The sequence below is a fragment of the Lonchura striata genome, chromosome 2, assembly GCF_046129695.1.
Source record: "Lonchura striata isolate bLonStr1 chromosome 2, bLonStr1.mat, whole genome shotgun sequence".
Taxonomy (NCBI): domain Eukaryota; kingdom Metazoa; phylum Chordata; class Aves; order Passeriformes; family Estrildidae; genus Lonchura; species Lonchura striata.
In genome coordinates this window covers 89,705,622-89,723,226 of record NC_134604.1, presented here as the reverse complement: position 1 = coordinate 89,723,226, position 17,605 = coordinate 89,705,622, and the positions used below count along the sequence as shown (strand labels likewise).

The window sequence follows — 17,605 nt, the reverse complement described above, 5'->3', positions numbered from 1 at the left end:
GACGAGGGGATGGTTTGTGGGTCAAGGTCGAAGAGAGTAAAGCAACCTTTTGATTTTAATCTGGGAGTCTTTTTTGGTTTGGTTGCTGAGACACCAGCATGGACTTCAGCTGGCTTGTAACTTTGCATTATGTGGCATGTCATAGCTTAGCTAATGTCACTCATAATAAGCCATTTACTCTTTGTCTTCCTAGTCTAATCCTTATAAGAGCTTTGAGAAGCCTTTCCTTCATATTTTTGCATTGATTTTGCAGCTGCTGCCTTCATGCTTCTAAACAAATTTCTGCACAGTATTCACATCATCTTGCATTAGCATTAGGCAATTGCCATGGTGGCTTTTCACATTTAAAGTTTCTGGTTCACATTTGGCTGAAAATAAATTTGCTAAATGAGTATTGATATGTTTATATATCATCTGGGACTTGGATCTATGCCATTTTTCTTGGAAGATATATAAGCATCCAACCACCAAACCTCAGACTTGGATTCTACTGGCAAATCCTAAATTAGCACTGTTGCTAGGGAAGGATTTGCCCTACCTTTTGGTAACAGAAGTCACCTCACTTCCTGTTAATAAGTCTTTCACTGTAAAATGTGAACTCAGTCTTCCTCCTGTCTTTCTGTACATATCAAACTTAGTTTTTAATTGAATCTGATAATATATAAAGTGTCAGTCTCTACTGTTACTGTTCTGCTGTAAGAATTGACTGTTCCTGTACCCTCTTTGGTAGCGAATGCAAATAGCCTATTTTGACTTTAAATGTTTGTCATCTGAAGAGCAAGAGTAAAACTGCAGTTTCCCAAGAGCAGCATTCTGTGCTCATTGGATGGGATGGTACATTAGCATTAGGAAATTCTGAGAGATTTTTAATAATGTCGAGATCATATAAAGGCTTTTCTGTGGAGATTTTGCTCCTGTCCACTGTTTACTTAGTGGATTTTCTATAAACTCCTACTTAGCATAGTCCATCAGTACACTTTGCTGATTTACCTCTTCAGAGGTGACTTTAATTGAAATTCACATTTATGTACTGTTAGAGAGCAGTGGCTTTTATCTTTTTAAAAGCTAGCTGAAAGCTGTGACTGCAGTATTTTGGTTCATTTTCAATCAAAACATGACCTGTGTAGATTCTTACATTTTAGGTTGTCTGTGTAGGTGGTAGTTTTGATATGTGCTAGAAATTTTAGCATAACATACAGTCCACTGGACACAAAATAACTAAGCCCAGATTACTTTATTGCTGGGGGAAGGGAAATGTTTTTTGAGGCTTTACAGTTGACATTCCAGTTTTAACAGTTATGCAGTAATAGTCGATAACATTATTTTAATCTTCATTTGCATGCATCAAGACAATAGTACAAGCAAGGCTATCATTACACTGCAACATTAGCAGGTCGTTGTATGACTAAGAACTTAAATTTAAAACAGCTTTGGAGATCACGTTGCATAGCAGTATACAGCTGATCTCCAGCTCTGCTTAGAAAAAAAATCCACTTTCATGAACGGAAAGAAACAATTGGACATATTAAGGGTTGCTTTTCTTGCTGTTATTCAGTCATTTTAACAGCAGTTGGTGCAGGAACAGAATAGTGCTCACTCTTGCCAGCTCAATGTTTTTCAAGTATTACCACACAAATAAATAATACCTCCAATACATAAGCTTCAAATTATTCTTACTCTAATAAAAAGCACACTGAAATCTGAGTATCTCTCACTTCCCAAAATGGAGACATAAAAGAACAAACTTGCCTCTTAAATCACATTTTAAAAATTTATTATTCTAGTGTCTCACCCAAAATTAAATAATACATTTAGAATTACATTATATTACTGGTCAGTATTTTCCAGTCTATGCTCATATTACAGAATGTATTATTGTGATTAATGTAGAGCTTTTGCATACACCAAGTTATAAATATGTAATTTTCAAGGTCTACTATGTAATGCTAGTATCTATACATCAAAGATGACAAGTATTGCACAAATTATTAAGCTTAGGCACAGGGCTATTTGGTGGCAATTCTTTGATAAATAATTTGTTTTTCTTGTGGTTATTATTTTTTACATAGTTCATGAACTAAACAGAAGTAAAAGAACCCTTTTTAAGAAAGAAAGTGCATTAAAAAGCCAGAGCTACTTTCACTGCATGTACCAAAGAATAACTGAGGCACATTTGGCCTGGTTTCAAGGAGTTTTCTGTGGTATCTGCAATCCAGTCAAGAGAGACTATAGTCATAGGCTATCATATAGAAGACTATACCTTCCAAATGCTTTATGCTTATTTGTAATGCTATCAAATACACAAACTTACTAGTATATTTAGCTAAATTATTTTATGTAACTGAATTTACGACGTGTGTGAAATGATACATTATGAGAATAAATCAGATTATGTGTATTTGAATGTTTTCAGCATCTCTTGCATTATGTTATGATTCTGTGTTCTTGATGAATGTTTGAATTACACTTATAATTCTAGATGCTTTCATACAACATCTGTTGATTCAGATATGTTAAACCATATTTAATTTATTTGTAAACTAGAAAACATTTTTTTAAAATTAGAGTGCTAACCACAAAACTTAATTGTACCATACAATATTCATGTTGGAAAATAAAAACCTTTGGAATTATTCAAATTGCCAAAAACAAATAGATAAAACAATTTATCCTTATGATTAGAATCCACAGAACATGTTCATTTGTAAAAACCACCCATGCGAGGAATTTAATCTTCATATAATTCTGGTTTAAATATTCTCAGTGTAGATTGTAAAAGCTAGGTTTATTTGTGCCATTTGGATTGAGTTTAAACTATGCCCAACACTTCCTAACATCAAAGGTATCTGCCAAATAGGAAAAAATAAAAGTACTACACTACACTTGATCTTGACCAAAATGCCAGGAAGAGATAAGACACTTTTCTAAGGATTTTGATATACTAATATATAATATTTCAAAATATGTAATAGTGTTTTAGCATCTACAATTGCACTGTTATAACAAAGTTGCATATAACAGTTTCTCTGACAACCACATAATTTCTTTGGAATAATATATTTTATAGTATTTCTAAAAGAGTATTCTGTGCTCCTTTCCTTGCTTTCTTTTTTTTTTTTTTTTTTTTTTTTAATGTTCAGTTGGGTGCTCATGAACATTGCCATTCAACTATAAAACATTCACAAAGCACACCTTTGAATGTTCTACCACAATGCAGGCAGAATTATTTTGTATTTTTCCATTTTTACAATTATAATCCAAATGGGACTTTCAAAAATCTAGCAAGGGTATTAGATTTAGAGTGGCCTATGCAGAATTATCTTCAGTTGTGATTTTGAATGTATGGTAGCACCAGTTATGTTTGTCAAAAATCAAGCTGGATACCCTGACCTTTCCCTTAATGTGAAATATGGTTTGGATATTAAAGATCTTAAAAGCTTTTTGCTATTTAGATGCTACATACAGCCTATAGGCTTTCTTTTTCAAGTTTTATGTTTTCGCAAGTTTTGCATGTCTATGGCCTTCCTTAAATACTTTGTAATTCTCTGCTTTGACTCCCGTTCCCATACCTTAGTATTTATGAATGCCAGAAAAAAACCCACATCCCCCTTCAGCTTAACCTTTGCACATAAATTTGCCATATCTGTATGGTCCATATCTGGGTCAGTCAGAGAGCAGGATTTGTGCCTCCTGACTTCAGCTGTTTCCAGTGGAGGTCTGTGTTTGTGTTAGTCACCCTCAGAATTATTAGAGCAAAAAATAGGTGCCTCTTAAATATTACTGTGAGCCCCATGTTGTCCTCAACATGTGAAATTTTCATCCCATTCTGGGAGTGCAGCTATCCATGCTGCCACTCAAGCTTCACCTACAGCCAACAGAAAAAAAACAGAAACTTCTGGGGAGTGGCTTGTATGATCCATTAGATGTGCACTGCTTCCTAAAAGTGCCCACTTTCTTCTGCTGACAGCAAAGGAACCTGTGATACCTATCTCAGCATGTGTGTAACTGGACCAGGGGCACATTTGATCATGCCATGTTTTTATTTCTTCTCATTGTGCTTCTGGAAAAGCCAATTATATTATTTTTTATGAAACTCCAAAAGCTACTTATATAGGAGAGTAGAGGAGAAAGTTCTTGATAGCCAAGAGCCAGACTCTTATTTTTGGTTTCTAGTTTTAGTCAGTGGAGAGAAACAACACTAAAACAAAAGTTCTCTGTAAGTGAACAATTCAACACATCCTAAAGCAGACATCTAAAATAAGTCAGATGAATTTTGCTCTAGAAATACCTGTCTCTGGCATTGTCTGTAAAGAATCCTTTAAACCAGCAAGGTCAGAGATGGGCATGAACATCTCTGTAAAAATAATTCTGTCCAGACTCTATATTGTGTTGGGACAATGACTGTCTCATCCTGTTTATTAATAGCTCCTTAGGTCACATGTAATACTGTCTATGCTGTTTTATATATATAATAATTTTGCATTGACTGAAAGTTGTTGTAGGGTCTGTTAGCAAAGACAAATATTTAAGTGTATCATATGGAAATTCTTTACCTTACAGGATATCAAACAATGAAGTTTTCATTCATACTGATAATCCTGGAGGAGTGTTGAGATACAGAACAAGGTCAATGCAGATGATGTTAAATCGGATGGTGATGTGAAAAGTACACAGACAAAAGAAATAAGTGTAAAGACATACTCAAAGGGCAGGACAGGGATAGGAGATAAACAAAGCACACTTTGGCACTACAGGTATGGGAGAAAATGTCAAGAAATTCAGCCACAAAAGAGAAACTTAGAAATCAGTAACACAGAAAGAAATGTGTAAAAGCAATAATTGAGAAGCAATGTGGGACTTCTCAGAATAGACAGGCAAGAAAAATGAGTTAATGGAACCAAGATGAAGTCTGAAAGCAGTCAGGCAAATTCCTCTTCTTTAGCTTTGAGACTGCATCCAAAACATTAAAGTTCAAACATAATGTAAAAAGTATTTTGGTGATCATGTTAGTGGCAAAAACCAATTGATGATTGAAAAAATTTATAATATCACTGAAGCTAAATGGAGGAGAGAAGGGAAGGTGGGAAGGTAGATGAACATATAGACAGCTTGGCACACTTTTATCTGCTAGATACAGATGTCAGTAGCTCCCCACAATGTTAAAACCAAGCAAAGAGAGGAATTGAGTTAAAGAGTGGTATGAAAAAATGTGGGATGGAATGTGAGAAATGCAGTCCAGGGAGTTCTGTTGGCAGTGCTGTTTTAGGGACTTAGGAAAAACAACCTAGACACATGGTGTTAGTAAAAAAATATAATAAAACCTGAATATATGGACTATATTAATATATTTACATCAGTACATGGACTGATGTAAATGTCCTAGTGGTCTAAATTGTTGCTATTCTTTTAAAGATGCTCAATTAACATTTTTTTGTAAACTGAGTTTGCAGTGATGGCTCTATAACTTTAGGGATGTCTCCTGTGGAGGGGTTTCACATACTCCCGGGCATGAGACAGAAATGAAACCAATTTTTTCTCTATTTTTGAGAGGAATGTATTTGTACAAAAAAGATGGCTTCCTTTCCAAAAAGAACTTTTGCTTTTTTAATTCTTCCTTCTCCATCCCCTTGTTTTCTTGTTTTGTTTTTTTTTTAAATGCAGTGCAGGACAGCAGGAGCAGATCATTTCAAGGGAGAATCTGGGGGCTCTGCCAGCTAAGTAGAGGGTCCTACCTCCTCAGGTTCATGTATTATCCTGCATCTCACCCACAGATGGTTTGGATGGAAGTCCTGGTAATGCCACACTGTTGGTCCCATGGGCTGGAGGTCTCTAGTGTTAGAGGTGCTAAAGGAAGAACAGCCTGGCACTGATCACCATTTCTGCCCAGACTAGGGTTTGAGCATTTAACATGAACACAAGGCCTGGAAGTGTCAGGAGTGCTCTTGATTCCACCAGGGCAGATCAGCCTCTAGCACAGGAACAGTTCTGTATGTGGTAACTTCTACTTCTTGTTGTAGCTCATCTTTCAGACTTCAACACAGAATATGCCATAACTTAGTGGTTACCACTCCAAAATAGTGTGCCAAGTCAATGTCTTTCCTCCTGCTAAACTTCATTGTCCAGCATGAGCAAAAATGTAAGTAGAAGTTATTTATGAGCAACCTAGACTGAAATCCCAAGAAATGGGTCTGGGTGGAACCAGGTAGGAAAAGTAAGGAGCTAAATTAGATAGCCCAGTGTGCCTTTTAGGTTGATTCTGGAGGACACTGAACCATTGATGACTAGAAGGTAAAGCTACCACTTCTAAGTCCTCCATTAACTAATTTACAGGAAAGTCAATGATACTGCTTAAAATTTTGCCATGCTTGAACAATACTTGGAGTTAATTTTTCTATTATTAAGGAGTCACAATTTTTGTTCTTGACAATTTTCAATCCCACAAATGGCAACTTCCTTTATTACTTGTAGAGTTTACTTGGTAATAAAATAATAAAATACACTTTGGTTAAGGCTTGTACTTTCCATCAGAGACAGTTTTTCTAAGATGCTGGTGGTGTAGCTTTTGAAGTTGTCTCTGGGCACAGGAGAGAAGTCATTTTACTGTCTGTTTCTGGATGTGGTTCATTATTGCACAAGTTTCCAATGTCCGCCCTCTGATCCAGCTGGATAACGGTTACCTTGAAATGGCAGGTGGGCTCTCCATCAGTGGAGGAAGGAGGTTGGCAGTGGAAAAGCTGACGAAAGCATTTGTAAAACTAAAACAACAAAAAACCAAACAATTCTAGATATAGCTGCATGGCAGGTTACAATTCAGAGCATCTTGGTAACATCTTCAGTGAAAGGAAACTTGGTTTATTAAGATTGTACTTTTTTTTCAAATAGGGATTAAATAATTTCTCACCATTAATATGTGTTTAGACTAAGATTCCTTCAAATTTGAGAACTTCAGAATTTATATACTTAGCTTTTCTAACACTATAGATTCTGTAGAGTGTAAAGCTGTACAACAATTATAAAATATTTTCAAAACCTTTAATTTGTGATAAAAGATTTAATCACAAAAGTAATTAGTTTTAAGTTACTTCAGACACCAGGCAGGGAAAAGTCATTTTGATAATCTAATGATACACAGCAGGGGGAACATAATATTCTTTTCATTAGCAAGCCATTGAAATCCCTGCATTCCCAAACTGTAAAGTAAACTTCAGAAAATGGCTTTGCTTAATTAAGAAACCAAACTAATTTTTATGTTAATTCATTTCACTTCTGAGATCTACCCAAAATAACTTTGATGATGCCAAAGCTGTTGTGCAAAAAAAAAAACCCAAACAACGGTTACATCAGTTCTCCTCTGTTAGTGCCAAATGAGCAGAGTTATACAGCTACCTCCCCTGAGAGCTGACAGTCCTGTTCCACAGATAAGGATACCAGTAGTGCTACAAGTGAAATCTTAAAAAAAATAAATGGCATCCAAAACTTACTTCTTGTCACTTTCCTTTTGCATAGCTTTGTGAAACAGAAAAGGCTTCCAGGTGCTGTGATTGATGTGAAAGTATTGTAGTTTAGGCAATGTTGTTGATCATTATCTGGTATTCGTCCATCTGAAAATGTGCAGCTTCAACAGCAATATTTCTCTTGTTTCAAGGCCATAAAGACCACAATTGATGGTGCTGATGATAGTGTGCCATTGGCATGTGGCAGTAAAAAATGGGTTGGTATTTTGTAGATTTCTCCTTGCTGAGCAAGGAAGTGGTGATGGGCTTTTCCTTATGACAGTACTGCTTTAAGCAGGAATTAGTCTCTGATGTCTTCCCACGAGACTTCATGGAATTGTCTGAAGCTGTGGGCTTCTGTGCCACCACTACATGGCTGATGTTTCTTTATATGCCCTTCTGCATGTGTTTGGCTAAGTCTTGCTGCTTAGAGAGAAGCAAGTGGATGGGAAAAGTGGAATTGGTTCAATTTCAGACTAAGAGAGACCAATATTGCAATAAAGTGGAGATGTTTCACAGGTTATTGTGGGGAACATTTTGTGGACAGTCCACAGAATAAATGGGGGGAGGTGGTAAAGAGCAGTCTTCTCACTCAGGAGGCTGATGGTGATATGCAAATTCTTTGCAGGCTTTTCACTCTTTCTTTATGACTGTTATCCTATCCTGTTGACTCTACAGTGATCACAATCTTTATGTAGCAGGGACAAATGAAAGCTGCTCAAATAAAAGGGACGATTGCTTCACTTAATGATTTTACAGCATACTTAAGGTGTGTGACAGCAAATAAAGGAAGGAAATAAAAAATAGATTGAATGACTGCAGGGAAATTTCTGTGAAAAAAGTGAAAGCTGGTGTTCACTTTTTATTGCAGGTATCCTCATCATGATGTCCATGTGTAATGAAGTGCACGTGTACGAGTACATCCCTTCAGTGCGACAGACCGACCTGTGTCACTACCATGAACTCTACTATGATGCAGCTTGCACCTTGGGGGCCTATCATCCACTGCTCTATGAGAAGCTCCTGGTGCAGAGGATGAACAAAGGTTTGCAGGATGATCTGTATCGGAAGGGGAAAGTCATTTTGCCAGGGTTCAAAGCTGTCAAGTGCCCCAAGCGAAATAATTTCCCACACTTGTAGAAGTAAGTCTTTCAGAAACAATGTGCAATAAGGTACTACTGTTGTACTATAAACAAGAAGAGAATACTTGAAAAATATATCTTAGACCAACCTAGTCTTGAGTCTATAAATTGTAATTAAGTAGCAGGCATGAGAAATACTTCTTTTCTGAGCCTGAGTATTTATTATTGCTTGGCAAATAGTTACAGGAAAAAAGCAAAGGCTTAGCTCATGAAGGTGCAAAGGACATACTTAGGCAGAAATATAATGTATCGTTGTTGGTGTGACTGTCAGACTTTGTTGGTGGTCTCATACCACATATGCTAGACTGTAAGTTTTTGTTTTTGTTTTTTTTTTTTAATGAATTTATTTAATTTTCAAACCTAGCATTGTGAAACAGCCTCTATTGTTCATGTATGTACAGATTGGCCGGTTGAACAATGCAGCATTTCCCTTGGCTCCATGGGATTTTTACACTCTCCCAGAATGAAGCAATTGCTACCATTCACTAGAGCAGACTTAATGCCTGTTCCTACACAGGCTCAGTTCCAGGCCTCCAGCTGAGCAGGAGCTTAGGGTAGCCATGAAGTGTGTGCAGTTGGAGATGGCTGTACACAGCTGAACCAGTTAAACTACTGGATGTGTTTTTGGATGCCAGTCTCCCATGCTGACACTGACTGAAGAGGGAAGGGAAAGACTATTCCTTTAGAGAAAAAATAATACATTTGTAACCCAAATAGGAAGAAAAACTCTCCCTGAAAGGACTATCAGGAAGGTGTGAGATGGAAATGGTACCTTCCCCCAATCTGCACAGATACAAAAGATCCAGAGAAAGCCAAGGGAAGCTGTGCAGCATTCACCCATTACACTGAAAAGCAAGAATAGAGAGGCTCACCACTTGTCAACAAAGATAGCATTCAGGAATACAGACATTATTTTTAGGTGTTTCATTGGTATCTGAATCAAAGTCACTTGTTCACAAGTTCTTGCTGTTCAGAAAGAAGTTTTTTGACAAAAGATGATGATATCAGCATTTTTTACTTAATGCTTGAAAGACTATGACCCAGAAAAGCTGTAATGCCTGCAAAAAAACCTGACAGCAGATTGCATATGGAGATGGTTTGGTATTTTCATTCATAACACGCAAGGACAATATTCTTTAAGGCAATTCTAAAAGTTGATGGTCTGGAGTAGTTTTCTCAGCTTTTTGGTTTGGTTTGTTTTTTTTTTCCCACCTGACTGTACATTTTCTTTTAGAGTAAGTTCAGCAGGAATATGTGTACACAAAAGCACAGCTATATCCTACTTATGTCCATCCAGTAAAAAAGCTGACAGCTCAAAGGGGCATTGAAAAGAATAGCTGACTGGCTGTGGTGGAAAGTGGTTTTTGTGTTTTGACTTAAGCAAAAGGCCTTTTCACCTTCAGTAATGTAATGTAAGGATGTCACAAAATCTTTTTACTCTTGCTCAGCTCTTTGGGAAGCAGTATTGGAATGATCTTTTGGAAGGTTTATTTTCCTTCCTCAAAATGAAGAATAAATGTCTTACATAGGACTTAGCCTTATTTTTGGGCTTTTTGATGATCTTAAGATCCTTCTTGTTGACAGAAATCATGTGTAGATGATCTAATAACTGTACTTCTGTGTTGTATGGATAGTTATGTCCATAAGGCATTTTGGTACATATCAAAATTAATAATTTTTACTCATATTAGGTTTGGACTCTGGATATAGTTCATACCAATTTCTTTTTAATATCATGTGTGGTGGCAACTTTTATTCCTGAAGTTAATAACATTCTTAATTAAATGCATAGAGGATAGATAGCCTACTCAGAACTAATCTATTTTTCCATATGTTTGGTACCCTATTTGGAAAGCATAAGCAGTTCTGAACAGTGCAATCAAATATGTCTCTCTCTGCTGTATCCTGGGTTAGCTATGACATAACTGTAAAGGAAGGGAACTTAGCTTTCTAAGACAAGTGAATATGCTACTTTTCAATAAGCAGTAACTTCTAGAGTTCCAAAAAGAAAAAAAAAATATGTACTCTGACTGGCCTGCAACCACTAACTTTTAACTTCAGTTTTCACAAAGAAGAAAAGTAATAACTGCATTGCTCAACCACCCACAGCAGGATTATATAGTATTATTTGTTCTCTCAATAATTTTTCAGAATAATCAACACAGGTGTTGCTTATACAGAACAAGGCAAATTATAACGTTTCATGTAACAAGTGCTAAGTATGCCTACTTAGTACATAATTTACATATGCAGAACCAGGTCTGAGTATTTATTACTGCTTTGCAAAGAGTTACAGAAAAAAAACTCTATATTTTTAATTTACTGGACTACATACTCAAGCCCTTGCAGCCAATTTTTTTTTTCTTTGCCATATCTTTCTTAATATGGTAGTCAGACCTCCTTCCATAAGTGCAAATTTGTAGCACTATCACCTCAGAAGGTACTGCAGAGCTGTGCTGCAAACATTTGCTCACAGAGAAGGAAGACCAACCTGTGATGCCACCTTTAAAAAATGAGCCTGGAATGGCTTTCTAACACTGGTTTCCACTGTGATGTTTTACTGGTCTGCCTGCTCAAACACATTGTGGTTATTTAAAAAGCATTTTCTCTCCTAACTTGTCTTGTCCTCCTTCAGTTTCTGGCACACGTGCAAGTGTGCTTGATCTGCTAATTGAGGGCTCCCCTCCACTTGCTGCAAGGGGGGAAGGGGCAGAAATAAAGGGGAAACATAGAGGACCTGCAGAGGTGCTTCTCTCACCACTTCTTACTCACTGTGGCATTGGCATGCTGGCTTTTATAAGAGCCCTCCAAGTGTGTTTGAATTACTGGGCATTTCCCCATCCCTTGTGAGGGAAGAGAAATGTTTGCAAAGAAGAACATTAAGTAAATTTAAAATATTCAATGTGTGATAACACTGAAACATAGCTCTTCTAAAAATAATGGGTGAGAGTGCTGGTTTTAGATTCATGTTAAATGCAGCAGTGTGAAAGGAAGTGTATTTTTTTACCAAGATCATGGGACTTTTTGAGGAAAAGATACAGGTGTGGCTTCATAGCTCTCCCAGTGTGGCTGTCACACACTAAGAGAGTGGGACAGCACCTAGACAAAGCCTGGTGCATATCAAGATGCATCATCAGCCAAGCAATTGCCTCTGCTATTGGACCCCTGAGCTCCCTTCACACTTGTAGGCTTTAAATTTTATAGAGTTTTACTGACAAGTAGGAACAAGTTGCCTTCAAACACTATCAAGCCTCATTTCTGTGCCCTGGTGCTGTGGACAACAGTTAAAGTTAACTGGAACAAACCAGAAACACAGCAGCAGTTTAAGGAAATGCACTGAGTTTATGCTGAACTTAATTATGCTCTTCTTTCCCCACTGTGAATTCTGGAACTTTTCTGATTTGTGGTGCTCTATTATTTTATGCATTCAGTTTTGGATTGTTAAATCAAGACATTCTTTTATTTAATCAAGAAAAAAAATGAAATATTTTGCCTCATTTTGAGCCAAAATCCTTTTACTAGGAAAAAACCATTATTTTGTTCCATTTCCTCTATGGTTCTAAAGGTTACCTCAGCATAAACTCATAGCTCAGTCCTTCCTTGGATTAAACTATTAAATGTTTTTTACCTTGTTGTGCAGTTTTATGCTGCAGAAACTCTGGTAAATTCAGCGATAGTGCATGATGTACCTTTGGAGAGAGAGAGGAGTGACATAAACACTCTAATATACACTCTCTCTGTAGAAATTTAATTTAAGCATTGCTTGTCATTGGTAAAGACATTTTCTTTAGTGAAGACATCCAAATTCTAAACTTGTTGCTGTAGATCTCTTGCCAAAGTCAGAAAAACCAAAATAGTTGTTTTGTTTTTTGGGTTTTTTTTAATGAAGACAAGTGTCTACACTCACTTGTTGCACAGACTGAGCGCAGTAATTTTGGAGACTGATTGAATTAAACAGGAGTTCAAAAGGCATGTGGAGCAATCCCTAGTGGGGTTTTTAATTTCTTTTTTATTCAGAAGTTTTTAAGGGTGGAGAAAGCCATTTGGACAGTGACACAGATGTACTCTGAAAGGAGTTTTAAATGCATTGACTGCAACAATAAATGGTTACTGTTTTTCCCTTCATGCTTTCTAAAGATGATGCATATTTAAATGAAATCCTGCTTTGAAGTAGGTAATTCAGAAGCCTGCTGTTAAAAGTATTTTAATCTTTCCCAGCATCTATCCTCTCACACACAAGGAGGATACTTGATTTAACTGTTTTAACTGATTTAACTGAAATTGAAGTAACGCATGCCAGGGGTACATGAATCACTTAATGAATTTTGACAGTAGAGATGTCTTCTCTCTGGCTTAGCAATCAGATTCAGAATTTTGTTTTTGAAATAAGAGTTGTGTGTAAAAGCCTTACTTTTTTCATATCATCTCATCACTCTTAAAATATGTAGTCATTGAACTATTCAAATATAGACTGTGTACTTTTTTAATAGCTTTGAGAATTATTTTGTATGATGATTTTTTTAAATGAATGTGTACTCTAATAACAAACCTTAAGATTTTACAGGAGTCACATTTTTAAGCAGTGTTTGTATACATTTTAACACTTTTTATATTTTCTATTATGATTTTGTATATTTTTATGTATACATAGTGTACAGATTTTTTCCTGTAAATAAAACATTTGTTTTCATTTGTTTAGGAGTGCTGGTCTTTTCATATTGCTTTAATTGAACAACACTGAAATACAGGTGGAACAAAAGAGGGAAGGTGCCTGTCAGTTCTGCCCACAATTTCAATGAAATCTGAAATGGAAATGGACAGTTTATCTGACAAGGAGGTATCACAGTAAACTACAGAAAAGAGACAAATATTGTAAAGCCAGATTTATTCTAAAGTGAGCATGTGTACCCGAGCAGATGTGCTAGGATTCCCTGGGAGAATGTAGTCACCATACTGCTCAGACAATTTCTGAGCAGTAAATTTCTGGTGATTGTCAAGCAAGGAGGTTGTCGATTGTCAGGTATGGAGGTCATGCTCTGATGACTTGGTGATGTACTTGAGATGCAGATAGATTTCAGCTAAATGGCTGAAGTCAAGGAATGTTCCATTTGTTCCAGTCAAGGAATCCAGTGTTGTGTTTAAGGGAGAAGAACAGTGTTATGTCTAAGGGAAAAGCTTTTTAATAAATTATTAATTACAATGAAAAACAGCTTACCAAAGGGAAAAGGTAACTTGCCCTTCAGTCTGTGATAAGTGCTGTATAATTCAACCACAACAAGCCTGATTACATCCTTTAAATGTGGGGCATACTGCTGCTTTTTAGTAGTACTTGAACTACACAGGTGCCTGAGTTGGGCCAGTGGAGGTGCTAATGAGTATTTTCATGCCAGGGACTCATCTTGAGTCCATGCCAACAAGACAGTTGGTTACACATTAGTGGGATAATAAAAGTTGGATTGCCATCATGTACACTCCTGGCAGACAGTAATCACACAGCTCATCCTGTGTATCACAGCACCTCCTGACAGGCATTGCTGAGGGGCTAATTACTGTCATGATATGCAAGTAACACCTCCCAGAAAACTCACATCAGTGAGATACTCTAGAGAATAAGCTGAATGCTAGGACCTACACATGAAGCAACTAATTGATACCTTTTAAATCCAGCAACTTTGCATTTTTATTTAAAAAACTAACAAGAAAATATGATCAGTGTGTTCCTGTCTATTAAATGCTCTGTCATCTTCACTCTCTGTGACATCAGAGAGGACATTGTCTCACTGCATTCAAACTGTACCTCAGTATGAGTTATAAATCCATGAATTGTATTACATGGGGTACAGAGGATATCTTGCTTACACACTATTCTTCAGCAGGGAGGTGTGACATTACCTTTCTGACAGTATCTCAGGCAGACTTGGAGGCAACTCATTTTCTGGTCTGTTACCAAAATTTCACTACCCTTTTTTGAACAACATGCCTTTGTTGGAGGTACCTTTTATTGTTTTACTCATAGAAGCCAGTTGTGTTTCACTTGAGTAGTTCTTAAGGGCATAGTTCTATTGACAGGTGACACTTCATACAGGCATTTTGGTCTGTATCTGGTTGTTGTGGTCTGGCTGAAAGACACATCTCAGGATTTTTAATTCAGCTTGGTGTCTTGACTGCAGCATGAACTTACTGAAGTGAACTTATTTCTCCTCTGCTCTGATGAGACCCTAACTCGAGTACTGCATCCAGACCTGGAACCCCCAGCATAAGAAGGACATGGACTTGTTGGAGAGGAGGCCCACAGAGAGGTCAGAGGTCTTGGGCACCTCTTTTAGGAAGAAAGGCTGAGACAGTTAGGGTTGTTCAGCCTGAAGAAGGCTCTGGGGAGACCTTCTTGTGACCTTTCAGTATTTAAAGTGGACTTACAAGAGACATGGGACAGGCTTCTTCTGGAGTTCAGCTTCTTTGTAAACAGATGAATCCCACAAATTTAACTGAGAAAAGACTAATGGGGTTATACTGCTACACTCTGAACCACCTCCTACCCTGTGTTATAGTCATCTGTATCATAACTGAAATAAGACAACTAATTTCCTCTGGTGACCTGTTTCTGCACATAGATAAATACAAATCAAATTTCCTCTTGGTTCCAAGATGCTGACAGGTAGGGGATAATTACTGTAGCAACAATTCCTTATAATCTTTTGATAGGACTCCAGAACCCTGAGGGTTATGGAAGGCAGGCAATAGGCATCACAGGTGCCTTGATTTAATGGAAGCAGCCAGAGGGGAAAACTACTGCCAGTGCTGACTCCAGGCAATGTCAGCTGCTGTTAATTGCCTTGCTCCCAGACAATTGTCTGAGTGCAACTGAGCTGCCTGATTAAAATATTTTACTGCCCCACCTTCTAAACAGTAATTGTTTTCCACTCTCATTTCTGGAGCACTGATGAATAGGTTGTACTGGCTGCATCCTGCACTGCTGCTACCACGTGCAGCAGGTATGTGTCCTGTGGAAGTGAGGCCCTCGGGGTGGGGGGTGGGAGTGTTGCTAATGAAAGAGGTTTGGGCAATTCTGCATAAATCTAGAAGGCTTTTTTTACCTTTAAGCATTGTTTAGTGATAGCAGTTGTAGGAAGCATTACGTGAATGTGCCTCAAGAAGAGTTCATGACTTGTGAGTTGTCTAATGTTCTGTAAACTAGGCAGCATTCTCAATCTAAAGTGCTTACACTTTGGACTAAGACAGGCAAAATGTCAATTTTTCATTTGCCAAATGAGAAATTTTTGGCAAATTAAGGCAAGAGACATGAACATGTGTCTTGGGCAAGCTAAAAGTGCCACAAGTCTACCCCTAGGCGCAACCCTACTGCCCATGAGGCACATAAGCCAGGAGATTTATATAAAGTGCTGTATCCTGAGCATGAAGAAGACAGATGATCAGAAAGGGAAAGTGGGGATGGTTTGGTTCTGGACATGTTTCTGAGCCTGCTTTTTCAGAAAAAGGGATAGGAGTCTTAGTTGATGCTTCCAACTGCATCAAGCACCATTACTTTTCTCCCCTAGCAATATTCCTCTTTGGAAGTGTTGGGTTGTTTTTCAGTTGTTTCCAGTGCTTGTTTTTGTCTATACAAATGAAATTATAAGCTATCTGATGGACCTAATTTGGACTTTACAAATGCATGAGGCTGAATGTAGCTGTTAGGACATTAGACATTTTAATGAGTAGTTGTAACATCCCAAGAAGTAGAGATAAGAAGAAAATGTACAAGCTGCTACCAAAATAATATTAACAAAGTTGTTCTATGGAGAAGAGTAAGGAAGGCAGAAACAACAGAGCATATACCATGTCTGAGAAATATTACCTTATTTCATGGTTATAACATGCTATTCAGATAATTATATTTAAATACTCCTTTTAGGTAAGTCCACATGGAACATGTGCTCCCATATAAAGTTAATAAAGTGAGAGATCAAAGCTGAAGGGATCATAAAGTGGGGATAGTTATTTTGTCAGAGGAAACTGAGAAAATTTCTTTACCCATATATAAGGGTAATAAGCATGGCTGCTGAACTTCAAAGGGATTGATTATGCACATGAAAGCAAATATTAACAATACTACTGTGTCTTCAATGCACACTGGTTTAAGACAGCACATGGTTGTTTTCAATGGGTTTATCACTGCAGGAAAAATAGGCCAGTTGTCATATGTATCTCATAAATGCACTTCCCTGGCCTTAAACAGAGTAACTAAACCCCATACAGTATATAATGCAAGTAGCATATGAAATTACTTTCTCCTACCCAAAAGAAACTTAAAGAGTTTCCTAAAGCAAGATGAGGAGCTTCAGTGAATAGCAAATAATGGATCCTCCCTCTTTTTCCTATTCCCATTTCATAAGTTAGAACTGTTTAGGGTTTTGCAGTGTGATTGATGGAACCTGACTAACAGAAGCAGCAGCAAATTTACCAGTCCCTACAGTAACATTCTATTTTGTAAGGAGAAATGAAGGGTCTATTACCACCATAATATGGGATGAGTGAATCCCAGATCATTTTAAAATAACTCACATTTTGCTGGAAATTCAAAGCATAACAATGAGAAGTATTTTGACACTTGAAAAATCTATGTGCTTGTTTAGTTACTGTCAATATGCTATTCTGCTGACCCGGTTTTTCTTGTGTTTTCAATTCTTCAGCCATGGACTCTAGATCAGCCCAAATGGATTAAAATGAAGACTGCAGCTGACTGTGATGTGTTTATGCTGGTATATTCCTGCCCCAATCTTGCTATGAATATAGTACCTTATTAAATATTTGTAGAAATGTGATGTTATTGTGTTGGGGGGGGGGGGGGGGGTTTGATCAGGTGGTTTTCTTTTTGGGGGATTAGGTTATGAATTACCTGTCTTTGGCTATGTAACATGTCTAGGGAAAGTAAATCTTTCAGATGTTCCTTACAGCATTTCATTAAGGCTG

General features: G+C 37.2%; 1 protein-coding gene across 3 annotated transcripts in view; it reads left to right on the top strand.

The window, feature by feature from the left end:
* Positions 1 to 13,329, top strand: part of ST6GAL2 (ST6 beta-galactoside alpha-2,6-sialyltransferase 2) — a 172,074-nt gene extending 158,745 nt beyond the window's left edge. For all 3 annotated transcript variants that reach the window (XM_021545540.3, XM_021545539.3, XM_021545537.3), the window contains one exon: positions 8,365 to 13,329. In XM_021545540.3, the coding sequence (XP_021401215.2) occupies positions 8,365 to 8,633 (269 nt within the window). In that variant the 3' untranslated portion in view covers positions 8,634 to 13,329. The remainder of the gene's footprint in view (positions 1 to 8,364) is intronic.
* Positions 13,330 to 17,605: the final 4,276 nt, after the last annotated feature.